This window comes from Cavia porcellus, unplaced genomic scaffold (genome assembly GCF_034190915.1).
Source record: "Cavia porcellus strain 051 isolate PalLab524CR breed Dunkin Hartley unplaced genomic scaffold, mCavPor4.1 scaffold_18, whole genome shotgun sequence".
NCBI lineage: Eukaryota > Metazoa > Chordata > Mammalia > Rodentia > Caviidae > Cavia > Cavia porcellus.
Window position 1 is genome coordinate 50,136,452 of NW_026947501.1, and position 17,376 is coordinate 50,153,827.

The 17,376-nt window shown below is 50.8% G+C and overlaps 1 protein-coding gene and 1 long non-coding RNA gene across 5 annotated transcripts in view; one reads left to right on the forward strand and one right to left on the reverse strand.

Moving 5' to 3' along the window:
- Positions 1-3,386: 3,386 nt before the first annotated feature.
- LOC106028067 (uncharacterized) lies at positions 3,387-8,570 on the reverse strand. The gene is made up of 2 exons (XR_001201689.3): positions 8,279-8,570; positions 3,387-4,808 (listed from the first exon to the last, which is right to left on the reverse strand). It is a non-coding gene; the product is annotated as an uncharacterized LOC106028067 (long non-coding RNA).
- A 106-nt stretch (positions 8,571-8,676) lies between these two features.
- Tbc1d8 (TBC1 domain family member 8) overlaps positions 8,677-17,376 on the forward strand; it is an 83,231-nt gene continuing 74,531 nt past the window's right edge. For 3 of the 4 annotated variants that reach the window (XM_013154322.3, XM_005004459.4, XM_013154323.3), the window contains exon 1: positions 8,682-8,969. In XM_013154322.3, the coding sequence (XP_013009776.1) occupies positions 8,843-8,969 (127 nt within the window). In that variant the 5' untranslated portion in view covers positions 8,682-8,842. Of the gene's footprint in view, positions 8,970-17,376 lie in introns of all 4 variants that reach the window. The other variant, XM_013154325.3, reaches the window with a different exon arrangement.

The following is a 17,376-nucleotide window of genomic DNA, read 5'->3' on the forward strand; positions in this document are numbered from 1 at the left end:
TGCAAGACCTTAGGCTATTCTGTATGGGAGACTCTAGTCAGAGCTCAAAAGACCAGAAGGCTGATAGAATCCTGCAGGTAAAGACCAGGCTCGAGAAGTTTCTGCTGGGAACGACTGCATAGGCTGTTGGAGTCTAGACGATGTGTGTTATGGCTTGGTGGAAAGTTTGTCTGCATTGTCTGCATTTGGCTTATGTCCAAAGCCTTTGCTTGAGACTGAGATTAAGGGCAGTGGACTAACTAATCTGGCAGGAGAAATTTCAAGGCAATCTAAATTTGAGATGATAGCATAGTTGTTATTGGGGGCTTTAGCCAGATTTATGTTGTGAATAAAGAGCAAACATCTCAGCAGAATGATTTAAAATGTTGTGAGTTTGGCCAGAATGAGAACTCCAGTAAAGCTGTGAACTATAAAGATTGAGCTGAGATCTCAATTGCTGAGAAGGAACAGAAGAATAAAAAAGATGGCCTGGGGGCATTACAGGAAGTAGTGGGTCTCCACCCTGTGTAGCCTCAAAACTGCAGAAGTGAAAGACATTGCTTTGAGGAGAAGATTTGTGTATGTGGTGCAGTGCCTGTAATATCAGCCCTTTGGGAGGCCTAGACAAGAGGATCGTAAGTTTAAGCATAGCCTGGACAACCTAGCAATTGAGCATGAACCTCTTTGTCTCAAAGTAAAAGGGACTGGGGTTGCAATTCCCACTACCACCAAAACAAAACAAACAAACAAAAAAACCAGACAGAAGAAAATTGCTTAATTATCTATGAATTCTGCATAGGCTCATTTGTGAATCTCTGCCAGAGCTATCAAGTTTTCTGAACCCCGTTCCTTTCAGTCAGATCCCTCTCAGCCTGAGAGCTGCCCTGGTACCTTGGCTTCCTGCTCTATCCAGGTCGAGGACTTTCTGGGGCTGCTGAGTGGCCATCGTGCTGGGTTAGTTCCTGACTCTGTGAACTCATTCCTTGTGTAGTCCCCTGCTTTCTGGTCCCCATTTTCTTCCCTTTTTATTGATTTGCTCCTTCATTTCACATTCTTCAGTACCTCCCGAGAATATTTGCAAGTTTTTGAAACATGTTGCCATTTGATCCTCCTTCTTTTGTGATAGTTTAGTTGGGTATAGAATTCCTCATTTAAAATCATTCTCCTGGGCTGGGGATTTAGCTCAGCAGCATAAGCACCTGCCTGGCAAGTGTGAGGTCATGAGTTCAATCCCTGGTACAAAAAAAAATCATTCTCCTTTAGACTTTGAAGGTTTTGTTACACTCTCTTTTGGCTTTGGTACTTTCTTGGGACATGAAGTGTTGGTCTGATTCCTAATCTTTTTTTGTGTGTGTCATCTTTTTGAGAGAAGGTTTTACTTTGCAGTTCAGGCTGGTCTGGAACTCATTTTGCAGCCCAGGATGACCTCGAACTCACAGTGATCCTCCTGCCTCGGCCTCCTGAGTGCTGAGATTGTAGGCATGTGCTACCATGCCCAGCATGTTTATGGTTTTCTTTCCTCTCTCCAGAAGGGTGTAGGATGTCTCTTTGATCCTGGGTGCTCTGAATGGCATGATGATGCACCTCTGCACGACTCTCTTTTTGTCCATCAAGTTACATCTTTCAAACTTAAGGTTTATTTTTATTGCTGTTGGGCTCATGCAATGTGAAGAGTCATCCTCTGTATGTCTGAGAAATGATCTCACGGTTCTGGCTTGCTTTGCATTTTACATAATTTTTTTCCTTTCCTTTTTTCCGTTCTGCCTTCACAAACTCTATTACACAACCACTTGTTCAACTGTCCCATCTCTTCTGTCTGTGTCTTTGTTCTTTTTTTAAATATGTTTTATCTTCTACCCTGGGAAATGACCCTTAACCTCACCCCGCATCCCTCAGCCCTTCTGCTGAACTTTTCATTTTTGCAATTATATTTTTAAATTTCCTATGCATCTTCCGTATTCTAGGTTCCCCCTTTTAAAAATAGGCTCCCACTCTAGTGCTCTGGTACACGTTTTATTCCTGGTTCTCCAGTGACGTTCATTTTTAATGCTGGCATCTGCTTCCTGTGTTGTCTTCATTTTTATTTTCCATTGTCCTCTGTGTATTTGTTTTGGTCTCTGTCCTCTGTGAAGACACACTTTCCAAGTGTCCTCAGGTCACCTTGTGACCGTTCAGCCTTCAGGAGCCGTGACCAGCGGCTGAGTGCTATGCGTGCTGTGGTGGTCCTCCTGTGGGGACAGAGAGCCAGGCTCACTTTTCCAGGAGCCCTGAGGTCAGCAGTTTGAGGACATTTTTTTTTTTTTTGTGGATGGGAGACCTAAGGGTCTCATCTCTCTCAAGCCAGCAGTGGCTTGTGACACTTACCAGAAATGATGAACTAGATGTGCTTAGTTAAATCGACCCATAGCCGTTTGGTGTGGATGGGTCACTGTTAAGGACTCGTCATCTTTTGCCCTGGATCTTTGCCTCTTCTGGTGCTGGGGCACCTGTGGCCCTCATGTTCTGAAGCAGCTTCTGAACAGCAGGCAGCGGCAAGGCCCATCATGGGGGTGCCCAGGGTGAGGACGGGACGATGCAGGGCCCTTCTGTAGCTGGGGTGTGACCAGGGTCAGCTCCTTTAGGTCTGGTAGTGTCTCCATGAGACTCACACACAGAGAAGTGAAGAAACTGAAATCGTAAGCGGCCAAGGACCTTGATTTCAGTATGCAACTGGGGGAGGGCAGCAAGGCAGGACTCAGAATTAGCGCCCTTTTCTTTGAAGCCCCTGGCAGCTCTCATCTCAGCTTTACTGTAAGTCACACTAAGGGGGAAAAGAGATGTCATTCTTCCCGTGTGAGGAAGCCTGAAACCCACTTGAAATGTGAGTTGATGAAAGAAGAGTTGGTTCAGGACTAAGAAGATCCTCAAAGCAAAGCCTGGTTCTGTTGCCCATCTGGTTTGGGGGTTTGATCAGTAACTGAACTGTTTTTGTTTTTGTCTTTTGGAAACAAGTCCTCACTATGCAGTTCAGGCTGGCCTTGAGCTCACTTTGTAGCCCAGGCTAGTCTTGAGCTCACAACGATCCTCCTGCCTTAGCCTTCTAAGTGCTGGGCTTATGAACATGCCCCACTACACCCAGCTCAGTAACTAAACTTTGTGGACCAAACAAGACCCTGCTGACTTGAAACCTATTGTGAGAAAGCACTGAGAACTGACAATACACCAAGCCCCACGTGGAGTGCACAGCTCTCTTCTCTGCCGGGGATGTCCTTAGACAGACAGAACACCGGGAACCAGGAGACAGTGCTTCTCCATCCCAGGAACATTGTATCCTGCCTGCCTATTGAACACACTCATGGAATATTTCTTTTTTAAAATTTTAAACAGGAAAATGAAAAATGACAATAAAACAGAGCTTCAAGACAGGCTAGGAGAGTAAAAATTTTTAATACATTGCATATTGTTAGAGTAGTTGCTCTAAGTACAAGTTTAGGCATGAAATGTCCATAAATGTGTTAGCATAAATCTGTCTTTTCAGTGAGCTAACGGAAGCCAGCTGCATAACTGTCTTAACTATCTTGTGTATATATACATATTTTCTTTTCCTTTCCTCCCGTTCCCCTTTTTCCCATCACTGTTTTTCTTCCTTCTGAGCAGTTTCTTCCCTACCCATTGAATATTTCTTAACTAATCCCTTACCACTGGTCAGCTTCCTCCTGGGGGTCCTTGTGACCCAGAGTCACTGTGAGTTCGAGGCCAGCCTGGGCTACACCGTGAGTTCAAGACTGGTCTAAGTTATATGGTGAGACCTTGTCTGAAAAAAAATTACCAAAACCAAAACAACTATAATCTTTTAAAGATTATTAATATTCTAATCACATCAGTGTCATCTATTCAAGTCAAATGCATTCTTTTGGACAATGACTGGTGTTACTATGGCTTTGATGAACTGCTTTTGAGGTATTGAGCGGTTTTGTTTTGTTTTGTTTTTCTTGGTACCAAGAATCAAACTAACGACCTCTTGCTTGCCAGGCAGGTGCTGTGCCGCTGAGCTACATCCCGGCTTGCACGTGGCCTTGCATTTGCTTGCTGCCGGTAGGTAGAATTCAGCCTCATGCACGGTCGCCAGGTTCTTCCCAATGCATAAAGGAGGATTTCCCACCTCCTTGGTTACCCTGTTTCCACCCCTACTGCTTTCAGGGAGTGCTGGGATTTGGAATCAGCCTCATCTGTATCTGTCCAATTGTCTTCATCACAAATGTCCCATCCTATGCCTTCCCATCCAGCGTCTCCATCCTAGCAAGCCATCGAGGTTGCAAGTGAAACTCTGCAGCCACAATACTGTGACCTGCACCTCTGTGTTTAGGATCTGGAGAAAAACCTCGTGTGTCCTGTGGCCATAGAGATAAGAATTTCACCGTGTCTTTATCTTGAGTCAGGAATTTAATACCTCATGCTTACCTATTTTTTGTAAACTCCCCAGGGCAGTCAGGAACAGCTGGCTGTACAGTCTTTGTAATTATAGCAGTTGCCATAGCAATCACATTTAACAGCAGTAGAAACCCCCAGAGCTTGGGCTCCATCCGCCCCTCAGTGCCCATCTGAGCAACCCTGCTGCAGCCACCTCCTGACAGCCCTTCTGCTCCCTCTGCGCACACATGCAGGTGGGAACCCAGACAGGATTCTGCCCTGAGGCTGTGTTTAACGGAGTCATTTCTGGGACCAGCCAGGGTCCTGGCAGGGGACAGAATCCATCTCAGAATGGGTGGGAGAGGATGGCGGGCAGGATGTCACTGGGTTCTAGAGTTCTGTGGACTCCTTCTAGGGATTCTTTCCAGGTTGTCCTTGTCCTGAACAAAGAAGCAAAAGGTAGTAAGGTTTAGCATTTATTAAAGTCAGGAAAATAAGTACACTCCATAGAGAGTGCAGGCCAACAAAAGCAGGAAAAGAAGTACACTGTGCAAGATGGGAGACCGTGCAGTGGCCAGGAGGGTAAGGGCTGCTGTCTTTTGTATGGCCCATGCTGATGTCAGATCTCAGCCATCCTATCAAAAGCCTGCTTAATTTCACAACAGAAGAACTGAAGATAGTGTCTTTTGATTGGTCCAGGTGCAGGGTATATGTCTGGTATCTCTGTGACTGACAGGTCGTGGCCACTTGCTCTGCTCTAATCTCCTGCCTCATGGTGGGGGAAACAAGTGCATTCATGCTAAAATGGCCATTAGTGAACCACAGATTACAAGGAAATGTGCTGCCTTATATATAGTTCTGGTGGCTGGAAGTCCCAGATCCATGTGTCAGGAGAGGGACACGTGTGAGGGTGCTAGGGAAGCCCTGTCCCTGGTCTCTCTCCAGGTGTCTGGCTGTTCCTTGGTTTGTGACAGCATGATGGAGTCTTCATGTGGAGTGGTGGATTGGTGACTGGTGATCAACTTAACACCAGCTGAACTGAATCAGTGTGGTGCTGGGCGTGGAGGGCCCACCTAAGGGCTGTTGCCTGCATGAAAAGGAGATCTGGAGAGAAAGGGTAGTGGCGTGGGTCCTAAGTGAGTGTTGTCATTGGAGCTCTTGGTTCTCCTGGAGGAGTTTGTCTTGCTGGCCTCCCTGACATGAACTCGGCTGTTATCACTGGAGGAACTGGAGGAGCTCAGGCTGTGATTCACTCTGTGAGCACTGGTCCTTAGCAACGCTTCCTGGTTCCAGAGGGGAAGATGTGTGCTATTCAGTCTCCAGGAGAAGCTTGTCATGCTGGCTTCCTGATATGAACTTGGCTACTGGAAGATCTCAGGACCTCACTGTCACTGGGGACGGCTGTGGTACTTTTCAGGGGAGCCCTGGTCCTTACTTTGAGTGTCACTTTCTGGCTCCACTGAAGAGCCCTCAGTCTACTGGCACAGATCTCTCACCCACTGGCATAGACTTTCTAGCTTCCATTGCTGACCTTTGGGCCTTCCCAGGGAAGATTCAAGAAACCGACTTCATGAGTCACTGTCGTGGGCTCTAGGTCTTCTGCTGAACTCATGCAGGTTATTGTCATGGGGTCCAGGCCCTCAGCTGGATTCTCTAGGTCTTCAGTGTTGTGGGGAGATTTTCTTCACTTTCTTTGTGACTCCTTGGGTGATCATTATAAATACTATAAATTCCATGTCCTGTATGTAATTGTTCACCTTGCAGCCCCTGACCACAACAGGTGTTATCTCCCTGCACGACTGTTCATCCAAACTTCCCCTTTCTACAAGGTCATCAGTCACACTGGATGCAGAGCCACACCGACAAGTCTCTGATTAACTAAACACACCTGTAATGGCTCTTTTCAAACTAGATCACACCTGGGGTGATGAAGTTTGACATATTTGGCGGGACAGAATTCAACTCACAACACTATCAAGGGAATGAGCACCCTAAATGAGCAGCAGCAGGATGCTCTAGCACCCAAACTGTCCATGCTCTTCAGCGCCCGGTCTCCTCTGCCCTGGAGGTTGCACCTCCCTTGCTCCCAGGGCTTTCCTTTGGTTTGCATAATGGGAGGCCACGGGCAGGGCTGTGGGTGTAAAAAGCTAACTCAGGGTATGGCACTGTGTGGCACCCTTTCCTTCCCCACCCACTATCTTCAGACCCTTCTCATGTTTCCTGTGTAATGTTTGGCAGGCGAGTTTAAGAATGATTGAAACATGGGTAAGGTTGTGTTAGTCTCAGGAGGTTTCAGACAACTTGTGATAACCACTGATGTTCTTTGTATGCTTGTGCCTTATTCTGCTTTATGCTGCTGTAACAGAATCCTCCAGACTGCATCCTTTATAAAGAACGTAAGTTTTTTTGGCTGATGGTCCTGGAGGTTGGGACATCAAAGTAGGCACCAGCCTTTGGACAACCCATCATGCCATACTGTCCCCTGTTATAAGGTGGAGGGGTGACAGAGGGTGCCCTGACTTTTTCATCAATCTCCAGTAAGAAGCGACTAATCCTCTCCGAAGGGTTCTCTTTCCATCACCATTACATTGGGATTAAGTTTCCCACCCAAGGGACTTTGGAGGTCACATCCAAACCACAGTGCTGTGCATTACAAGTGCGTAAATCGATCCTACCTGGATAGTTCTGTAAAGGGGATCCGATTGTCCCTATTGTGTCCTTTGGCCAACTGAGGGTTGCTGAGATTCCTACTCCTTGTCAAGGGCACAAAGCAAGCTAGAAGCAATATTGAGTTCCGATCTCTGGGCCTTAAACCGGAGGTTGTGTGTGCTGACGCTGACCACCCTTGCTCTCTGAACCCGACCTCGAACCAAGCTCATACTCTGTGGAGCCCGGGTCGAGGCACATCTGCGCTCCACGAGGCCTCCTTGCGCTCTTCCCCAGGGGCCCTTCTCCGGGTCTGTGCCTCCCCTGCTGCCCCGCTCCTCTGTCCATCTTCTCTCGTGTCCATTCATCTCTGCACTTCCCCGGCCTGGCCCTGTGTCAGAAAAGTGTATTTTCTTACTACTTGTAGCTGCTTTGTGTTCTCTGGGGCACCCTAACTCCTCTGATCACCGCAGGTGGCCTCTGCAGTTTTAGGAACAGGATGTTGGCCTGGGTCTGGCCAGTCCAGGACCCGGGGCCCCTGGCCGGCTTCTTCTGCCCCGTGTACCGGGGTGCTGCCTGCTGGACTCAGGGGATTCAAAGTTGGCCCCTCCTGATCCTTGCAGGCCGCTCCCAGTCCCCTGGGCTCTCCGGTGCTCTTCTCAATTTCTAGGTTTCACTCTTCCCGGTCCGGAGGCCACTCCAGTCTGGCCCTGTCCCATTCTGCCTGGAAGACTCTCCTTTTTCGTCGCCAGCACCTGCTCCACGGGGACTCCACGGCACCCCCACGCCCACTCCCCGTTCTGGACTCCAGCTTGTGCCTTCGTGTGGGACCCCTTGGCAGAGCATCCAGACCCGAGCCAAAGCGATGTCCTGGAGGGCAGACTCGTGGGTCACTGGCTAGGTTCTCCCGCCCACACACAGCCATAGCACTGCCCCTGACGCATGCATGAGTGCTGAGAGTCAACCAAAGCGCACGGAGAGTCAGCTTCCCGAATGTGATCGCTTTCCAGTATAACGCTGTTTCGTTATTTTTTTTATGCCCATATCTTGTACTCTGAGTAACTACTTTTTAATTTTTTTTTGGTACCGGGGATCGGACTGCGCGCTTGCAAGGCAGGCCCTTACGCGACTGAACTAAACCCCTGGCCCTTGTTTCATTATTTTTAAAAATGTTTTGTTATTTTAAGCCCCCGATCACTTGACGTCCCTGGTCTGCATTCTGTACCCACCTCCCCCACCGCCTCCCCACCTCCTACCCCATTACCTCCGTTCTCAAGATCATCGTCCTCGAGTGGGGCAACCTGGTGCTCCCACCACGGCTCTGCTTGGTCCTTTCCCAGCTCTCAGCTGCCCCGGGCGCCCCCCGGAGGGATGGACAGCGAGGAAGACTTCCTTCCTGCGCTCCGGAACCCTGCGCTCCACAGTGGGGCGCGGAAAGCCAGGCACCGCCTTGGGAATTGCAGAAGGGGCGTGGCCTGCAGGCCGGGGGCGTGACGTGTGCGGGGCGGGGATTAGGGCCCGGCCTGAGAGCGGGGTGGGGCCCGTCTGGGGCGGAATTTAGACCACGGCTGGCTGCTGGGCGGGGCCTGTCCTGGGAGCGGGGAGGGGGCGGGGCCAGCGGGGGTGCGGGGTGGGGCCTGTCCGGGGGCGGGGAGAAGGCGGGGCCGGCGCGGGGAGTGGGCAGAGCTGCGCCCCTGCTCTCCGACTCAGCGCGCTGCGCACCGCCGGCCACGGCTCCCATAGCCGCTGCGTCTCCTCCCGAGCGGGCCCGGTCCGGCGCGGCCGGGGCGATGTGATCGGAGCCCCGCGGGCGCGGCCGGCCGCCGCGATGTGGCTGAAGCCTGAGGAGGTGCTGCTGAAGAACGCGCTGAAGCTCTGGGTGACCCAGAAGAGCAGCTGCTACTTCGTCCTGCAGCGGCGGCGCGGGCACGGCGAGGGGGGCGCCCGCCTCTCGGGTGAGGACGCGGGGCGGGGGCGCAGCGCCTCGGATCTCGGGCCAGGCGGCTCTCGGGACCGCGGCGGGCACCTTCCTCGGCCACCTGGTCGGGGGCGCCTGGAGGCCACGCAGGCTCGGGTGGGACTGGCCTGAGGGATCTGGACCCCCCCTCCGTGGGGGGCGGCAGGGGCGGGCGCGGCAGCGGCGGGTGCACAGGCCAGGCCCGACCCGGCTCTCTGGACGCCGTGGCCCACGTGGGGCCCGGGTGGGAACGCGCGGCCACCCACGGCTGAGACAGCACGGGGCCCACGGCGTCTGTCTCTGCGCCCCGAAGGGGAGCCGGAGGCAGCGCACTCCTCAGCCTCCTGATCTTAGTAGCAAAATTAAGCTCATCGGATCCTCTTCTCCCCAATGTCTTCGAAGAATAAGGAAAAATAAGAAAAAAAAAAAAAAACCCACTCTGGCTTGAATTGATGAAAAACAAGGCATTTTTTTCCTAAAAGTTAGAATCCAAAGCCTTTTGAAATTAAGGCCAATTTGCAGGATTAGCTGGTATACCTGTTTAAACAGATCAGCGAGGGGAAATCTGGTTGGTTCTAGGTGATCAAGGTGGAAATTTGATTTCGGAATGCAAAGAAAGGAGACTTTGGAGTGTCCCTCCCGGTCCCTCCTGTCAAGGAGGAGAGGAGAACCCAGAAGGCAGAGGACCGCCTGTGTCCCCGGGTTAGCTAGTGGTGACCCAATCTGCTCCAGGGCCAGTCTGGGCCAGGCTGTCCGAGGGTGGGGCCTGGTGGGGTTGCCGTTGGGTTCGTTAGAGGGAGGGGGCTTCTTGGAGGCCCCAGGAGGAGGATGGGTTGGACTGTAGCCAGAGTGGCGGTCGGCAGCGGAGGACCCTGGAACTCCTGGGACAGCCTAGGTGGCTGCAGCTTTTGAAGGAGGAGCCAGTGTAGGTGCAGGAGCCTACACTGGCTGTAGGTGCAGGGGGCTTGAAGGAACCCTGAACAGCGCTGTGGTGTCAGGTGTGACACAGTGGGTTGAGGCCCAAAGGGTCGGTGCCAAAGCTGCAGAGAGGCTGGAGAGACCTTGGAGCCGATAGTCGATGGTCGGGTGTGTGGATGTCAGCTGCGGTCACTGAGCAGGTGCCTGGCCTGTGAATGTCTCCTTCGGTGGGGGCTAAGCACAGGGCTTGGACACTTGCAAGCTGGAGAACGCAGGGGCGCTTCAGGAACGCTTTCCCCGTTCACCACAGGGCTCTCCCTGGGCTGCTTTGGAACACCCCCCCCCCCCGCGCGTTTCTCTCCAGCAGGGCACAGACCCACGGTGCAGTTGCCCCTCCCTTGCTAGTCCAGCGTCAGGTCAGCGTCCCTCAGGCAAGTGCCTGGTTCTGATGTCCAGGGGTCTGCGTGCTGAATCACGGACCCTGGGGACCCCTCACCATTCCACCACGAAGCAGGTCCCACCTTGCAATACCTGTGACTTTGGTTTTGGGCTTTCCTTTGACTTCAACTTGCTGGGAATATGTTGACATTTCTTAAAGACAGTGGTTTCAGCTGAAAGAGAGACCCACCACCCCCACCCAAGAGGAGACTTTGCTGTATTTTGGGATGACCCTGTTGATTGTGTAAGGCTGACATTTCTTTGGCAGTGGCTTGACCTTTGAGCCTTAAGCCAGGAAGCAGGGGGGCGTGGCCGTGCCCATCAGTGACTGGCAATTTAGGATATTGCCCCAACCCCGGGCTTCCCGGGCCACTTAGGAGTGTTGTAAAATTGAGACCTATGGGACACAGGGCACCTCCATGTTGGCAGTGTATAGAAAATGTAGAAATCTAATCTGGTAAAAGTTTAAGTAGCTTATTTGTGGAGTTTAAACTTAGATTGTGTTTAAGAAACTGACAGGCTAGGATGTTGAGCATGGTGGCTGATTCCAGACTTCTGTTTGAAGGGAAACAAGTCGGAGTGGCCAACAGGGATGCGAAATAAAATTTGGAGGTGCAATATTGAAGAAATATCTCTAGTAATCCCAGCATTTGGGAGGCTGAGGCATGAGGATTGCTTCATGTTCAAGGCTAGCCTGAACGTGAAACCTGTCTCAAAAAGACCAAAAATACCCTCTTCTTTTATTATTACAATAAGTTTTTAGTTAGGTGGTGGGAGTTTAAACATAAGGTTGTAATCTGAATCTCACAGCTTCAGAAACACAAACTTGTTTCATTTGAGGATTATAATGTTCTCTCTGTCTCTCTCTCACACACACATACACACACACTCATTTCTTATATACATCCCCAGTTTTATTTTTCTCTGTAACTCACTTCTGTTGTCGTGTGTTTGGAGGATTGAACCTGAGTTACATAGCATTGAGCTACATTCCCAGCCCTTTCCTATTTTTTTATTTTGAGACTGGATCTAAGTCACTAAAGTGCCCAGGCTCAAACTTGTGATCCTCTTGCCTCAGCCTCCCAGAGTGTGAGATTACAGGTGTGTACCATTGTACCTAGCTCTTCCTCACTTTCTAATGTGCAGTCTTCTTAGGGTTTATTTCATTGCTTCCCCTTACTAAACTGCTTGTTTATGAGGGCAGGTGTTTTCCCTGTGCTGGTGCCTGGCACATAATGTACGCTCGGCAGACATGTAGGATGAAACGCCAGATGAATCTGCCCTTGTCTGATGCATCCCGCTTTTTTCTTCAGGACTGGGTCTGCTTTGAGACCTCACTTTCCCAGTGAGGCTGAGCTGGTCCTGTGGAAGAGAAGGCCCCTGTCTCTTGTCAGCTTCCTGTTTACCTGGCAGTGTGACCACCATGGGAAGATGAGGGGCCGGTGGGAAACTCCTCCTCCTTCTGTCTTTTCTTTAAAATAACTTGTGTAGGGGCACTGGTGCAAGGACCAGACAGAGGCAGACACCGGTGGTCCTGCTCACATCCTCCAGGACCTTTCTCTTGAGGGTGGGGAGGGGACGGGCTGGAGAGTGAGATACCGGGCTCCAGCAGTGCCAAGTCAAGCCTGGTATCTCCGGCATTACCCGATGTTCCAGAAGCTCTGCTGACGGAGGAGTAAATTTGCACAAGGTTCACTTGGATGCAGTCTCCAGCCCCTGGAAAAGCTCTTATAAAAGTTCATTTGGTCCTGGGAGAATGGAGAGAGACAGAGCGAGCTTGTGGAAGCAGGGGCCCTGCACTGTCTCCCTGCCACCCTGGGTGCCCCCAGAAGCCTTGGCCCTAGACCCCAATGTTGCCCCGAAGTGCCCTCGGAAGCATTTCATCTTCTTGCTCAGTGCTTGTCGTGTGCACTGGGTCATCCTGCAGTTCTTCCCCCAAGAAAAGTTGGCTGGTCACTGTTTGCTGCTCTGCAGAGTGAACCCGGTGTCTCCTTTCCACCATGGCACTGGGATGGGTGGGCTCACCGGTTCCCGGACAGTCAGGATCTGGGCAGAAGAGTGGATGGTGGAAAAGAGCGGCCTATGCAGCTATGACTTCGGGTCAGCCTGGTGGTCACCAGGCTACTTTATCTTCTTCTTGGAACCTTGGTCATAACTCAGCGTTAAGTCAGGGCAGTAACGAAAGCCCTGTGGAGGATTAGTAACCGCTGCCATGTTTATTCCCAGCAGCTACTCACGGGGTTCTGATTAGCTCAGATTTCCACGTTGGACCTGGTACTTAGCAGCCTTGAAAAAAAGAAAGGCCACATTTACAAAAATTAACTTGTTGGGCATGGTGCAGGCACACATCTGTGGTTCTACACAGCTGTAATTCCAGGCTAAGGCAGGAGGGTTGCCGTGAGTTCAAGGCCAGCCTGGGCTACAGAGTAGGACTGTCTCTCCAAAAAAAACAAAAACAAAAATACCACAAAACCAGTTTAACATGAGGGCTTCTGCAAATGGAAGGATAAAGAAGCTTGCATCATGGTGAAGGATATAGAAGTGTCATGGGAAAAGGAAGTATTTAAAAGCAAGTGGGGCTCACACTACCCGAAGGCTAATAGAAAGGGCTTTGCAAGTTTTTGCACGATTGGGAGACCAGGTTCTTCGGCCATGCAAAGGGAGAACTTCACGATGGTGTTTGAGCGTGTGTGACCTGTTGTGTGTAGAGAGACCCAGAGGCTGGACTGTGTCCTGGGGTCCCCAGCTCGCTCAAAATGCTTGTGTCGGAGGTTGAGAGCTGCCCGAGTCTAGAAGTGGGGTGTGCTTCGTAGCCTGGCTTTCTGGGGTCTGCTGAATTTCTCAGTGGACTGTGTCTCCACCGACCATGGGAATCTTCAGCAAAGGATGCCCAGACATCAGCCCTGGAGTCCTCCATGGTTCCGTCTTGTTTTTCCCAGGGCACCACAGGAAGAAACCACAAATAAAGGAAGTAGTTGGAATTTAGCTGCCTGGGTCTAAAGTTGGTTTTTAGACAGGGTCTCAATGTGTAGTCCAGGCTGAGTTTGAACTTACTATGTTGTCCAGGCTGGCCTAAAACTGGAGGCAGTCCTCCTGCCTCAGCCTCCGAATGCTTGAATTACAGATGTGCTGGGATCATATGCTCTTGCCACCACCACAGTGGGTGAAAGCACCAGTGGGTATTTACAGGCTGGTAAAATGAGTAATAAAGCCGCTGCGGGTCCTAGTAATGGTGCTCGTGAGGACAGAAGGGCAGTATATTTGTAACTGGGTCATGGAAGGAGTCAGGTCTGTGTCCCTGCAGGGGTACAGTTGGCAGATGGCAACAGTGCCTGAGAGGTGAGTGGCTTTGGAGTTCACTGCCAGGCTGTGACACTGCCTGCGCGTGCGCTCGCGCGTGCTGACGAAATCGGCTCATTGGAAATGACAGCAGTGAGCCTCCAGCAGAGATTTCTCACCTGCTCTGACCGCTCACTTCCTGTTCTGTCTGGAAGTTGCCGGGGACACCTGACTGTCCTGGCTCAGCTGTCCAAGCTGCGCCCTGCCTGGTCTCAGGCTGCTTCTCCTCCAGCGTCAGCCCTTTTTATATTTCTCATTTTGAGACAGAGTCTCACCGAATTTGTCAGTTGTCCTGCCATCAGTTGCCCTCCCGCCTCAGGCTCCCAGAGCGCTGGGATCACAGCACCACGGCCACCGTTGGTCCTAAGCAAAGACCCTCCCAGGTGTCTGGCGCTTTGCTCTGCCAGGACTGTTGCCCGCTGTCCCAGCTGCCCCTACCCATGTGCCCTCTCCCTCTGCTGTCTTCCACGGCAGCCCGAGCACCTCTCCCTGTAGCTGTCACACCTGTCTGTCCCTCTGTGCTGACCGATTGTCATACTGCGCAGAGCCGGAGCTCGGGGTGGGGGTGAGGAAGCCCCAGACCCTGAGACCTGGGTCAGCCTTATCACTGGGTCCCTCTTGGTAAATGTTGGCTGGACACTTTGGTGTCCAGCGAGAGAGCTTCAATGGGAGTCCACATGCTTGAGAAAGGCTCAGGGTCACCCTGGGGATAGGAATTGTGCAGGACATGGACATAAGTGGTCAGGTGTACACTGGGGCTGCGGGGAGAGCACCGCAGGCCGCTGGTGGCCGAGTTGCCCAGGCTGGTTTGTTTCTTTTTTTTTGAGACAGGGTCTCACTATGTCTTCTGGGCTGTCCTTAAGTTCACTATGTACCCCAGCCTGGCCTCTGATTTGCTGAAATGTTCCTGCTTCAGTCTCCTGATGCTGGAATCACAGGCTTCACCACTGGTGCATGGCGTGTGCTGGGTTATTAATGTGAAAATGTCCTTGTGTGTATGTGTTTCAGTTTACATGTAAAGCACAAGTAACAGGACTAGTGTGCTGTGCTTAGGACCTGTCACCACCAAATAGAGTGTTTGTAGTGCCTGGGGGACTTCTTGGGGGTTTCCCTTGTCACCCCAGTGCTCCCGTGTGGGAACTGCTACCCTGAGCTCTGTGTCAGTGCTGCTTCTCTTCTCTGTGGTTCAGCACACTCACATGTGTCCTGCCTAGAGTGCTGCTCAGCGTGTCTGGTCAGGCAGCTTCACCCGGGCCATCAGGTCTGACCATACCTATGTGTCCCTCGAAGTGTGGCTGCTGGCCCACTGGGATGTGCGCAGGATGGCTTACTACATCGACACGCAGGAATCCCTCGAAGGAAGGTGCACTTACCCACTCATTCTCCTGCCCGTGGGTACTTGGGTGCCAGCCGTTGTGGCTTTTGCTGCTGTGTGACACAGTCCATGGCTCTGAGCCTTTCGCAATTCGATGTTTGACGCAGGGTCTCGCTGTGTAGTTGAGGCTGGACTGGAGCTCACTGGCCCAGGTGGTCTTCCTGCCTCAGCCTCCTGAGGACGGGGGGTGGGAGGGAAGGATGTGACAAATGTTCTGCCACCTACCCTGTGCTCGGTGATAGCTTTTAACTCCAGGGAAATAAACAGCTGCATAGGGTAGGAAAATATTGATGGCTTCGCATGAAGCTCAGCATTTACATAACTGAAGTCCCATAAAGGTTAAAGGGCGCGGTGATGAGACATGGCTGATGGGGGTGTGGCCACAGTGGTCTGGAAAAGAAGCGAAGCTGACAGTGAGCAGCAGGGCAGGGGAGCCACAGTGGCAGCGCACTGCTGGGGTCAGAGAAAGTGACACTAGAGAATTCATTAAGAGGCTTCCGGGAGAACATGGCAGATAGATAGCAGCAGCTACGGAGGCTCTCTGGGATACCCCACTTAAAATCCAGGAATGGTGCGGGGCAAGAAGTCCTAAGCAAGGGGAGATATACTCTGCCGACCCAGGAATGAACTAAACTAAGAGAAACCAACTGGAAACGCAATCCCGGTGCTATAACAGGAACAGATAAGGTCTCAGCGCAGAAGCTGGAGCCTGAGCCACTGGAAGCCATGATCTGAATTTCCTGCAGCCGCTGCTGCATCCCAATCGGCACGGCAAGGAGAGAGGCACGAAAGCTCTGAGAATGGGAAGCGGCGAATGGAGTTGAGAGCGGGACTGGCCGGGAGCCCTGCATCGACCTGCAGTGAGTGAGCGGATCGGGGACCCTTCCTTAGAGTAGGAGGCTTCAGCAAAGGATATACTGGGACCGGGCAGACTAGCCGGAACAGGATGCTGCAGTGTCCTTAGTCGCATATTCCCCTCTCAAGCGGGATTGGTGGAGAGTGCTTGGCATGGGTGTCGCCACTGACTTAAGACCCAATAGGCTAGCCCAAACCAGGTCCCAGCACCAGGAGGTGCACCCTAGCAGTGAAGCCTTTGGTAGGTTGACCTGGAGGGGCGGGCCAACCATAGGCTGCCCAGGTCTGCCGGCGCAATTCAAACAAACTGTAAGTGACAAAGAAAAAACTGGGCCTCCTATAAATGCTTGTATGGAAGGAACAAAAAATATGGGAAGAGGGAGCAACAAGAAAGAGTTCTCAGCCCCCAATCCTGAGAAACATGCAATATCAGACACGGCACCAATAGACATAAAGTGATATCTCCAGAGCCTCATAGACCAGTTCAAAAATGAAGTTATTAACGACCTAAAGCAAGATATAAGTAGAATAGTTAGAGAAATGCTAAGCACCGCCCAAGAAAAAGCAGATGGTGGAATGGAAGAACAGAAAAAAAGAGAGAATTGTTTGATGGAGAAAATAGAGAAAACATAGAATACGTGAAGCAGGTTCAAAGAGATTACCAGGAAACTAAAAACTCTTATCAAAAGCTGGCATAACAGCTTGAAAGAAACTAAGGATAGATTATCTGAACTGGAGGGCAGATTTGTAATGTGGGAGCATGAAATGAAAAACTTTTTAAAAATAACAAGAAAACAAACAGCAATAATACAAAGGCTAAAAGATGATAAGAGGGTCTATAACTTAAGAATTAAGAACATAAAAGAAGAAGTAGGGACACAAACAAATGGACTACAAAAGCTATTCACAGAAATAATCCAAGAGAATTTCCCTAATTTAGCAAAAGGTAAAGATACTCAGATGTATGAGGCATACAGGACCCCAGCCACCTACAACCCAAACAGAGCTACACCCAAGCATATAATAATCAAAATTCCAGAAATCCAATATAAGAACAGAATATTAAAAGCCGTCAGAGAGGGGCTGGGGATTTAGCTCAGCGGCATAAACACCTGCCTTGCAAGCAGGCGGTTGTTAGTTCGATCCCTAGTACCGATAAAAAAAAAAAAAAAAAAAAAAGAGCAAAAGCCGTCAGAGACAAGAAACAGATCACTTACAAAGGAACACCCATCAGAATTACAGCAGACTTCTCGGCACAAACCATCAAATCATGAAGAGTGTGTAGGGGGGGAATAATTCAAGCTTTGAAAGATAATAACCTCCAGCCAAGACTGATATATCCTGCACAACTATCCCTGGAAATTGATGGAAAAACAAGGTGCTTCCAGGATAAAGAGGAACTAGGGGAATTTGCATCCACCAATTCAGCTCTACAGAGAATACTGCAAGATATTCTAAAAAAGGAAAATACCAAGATTTC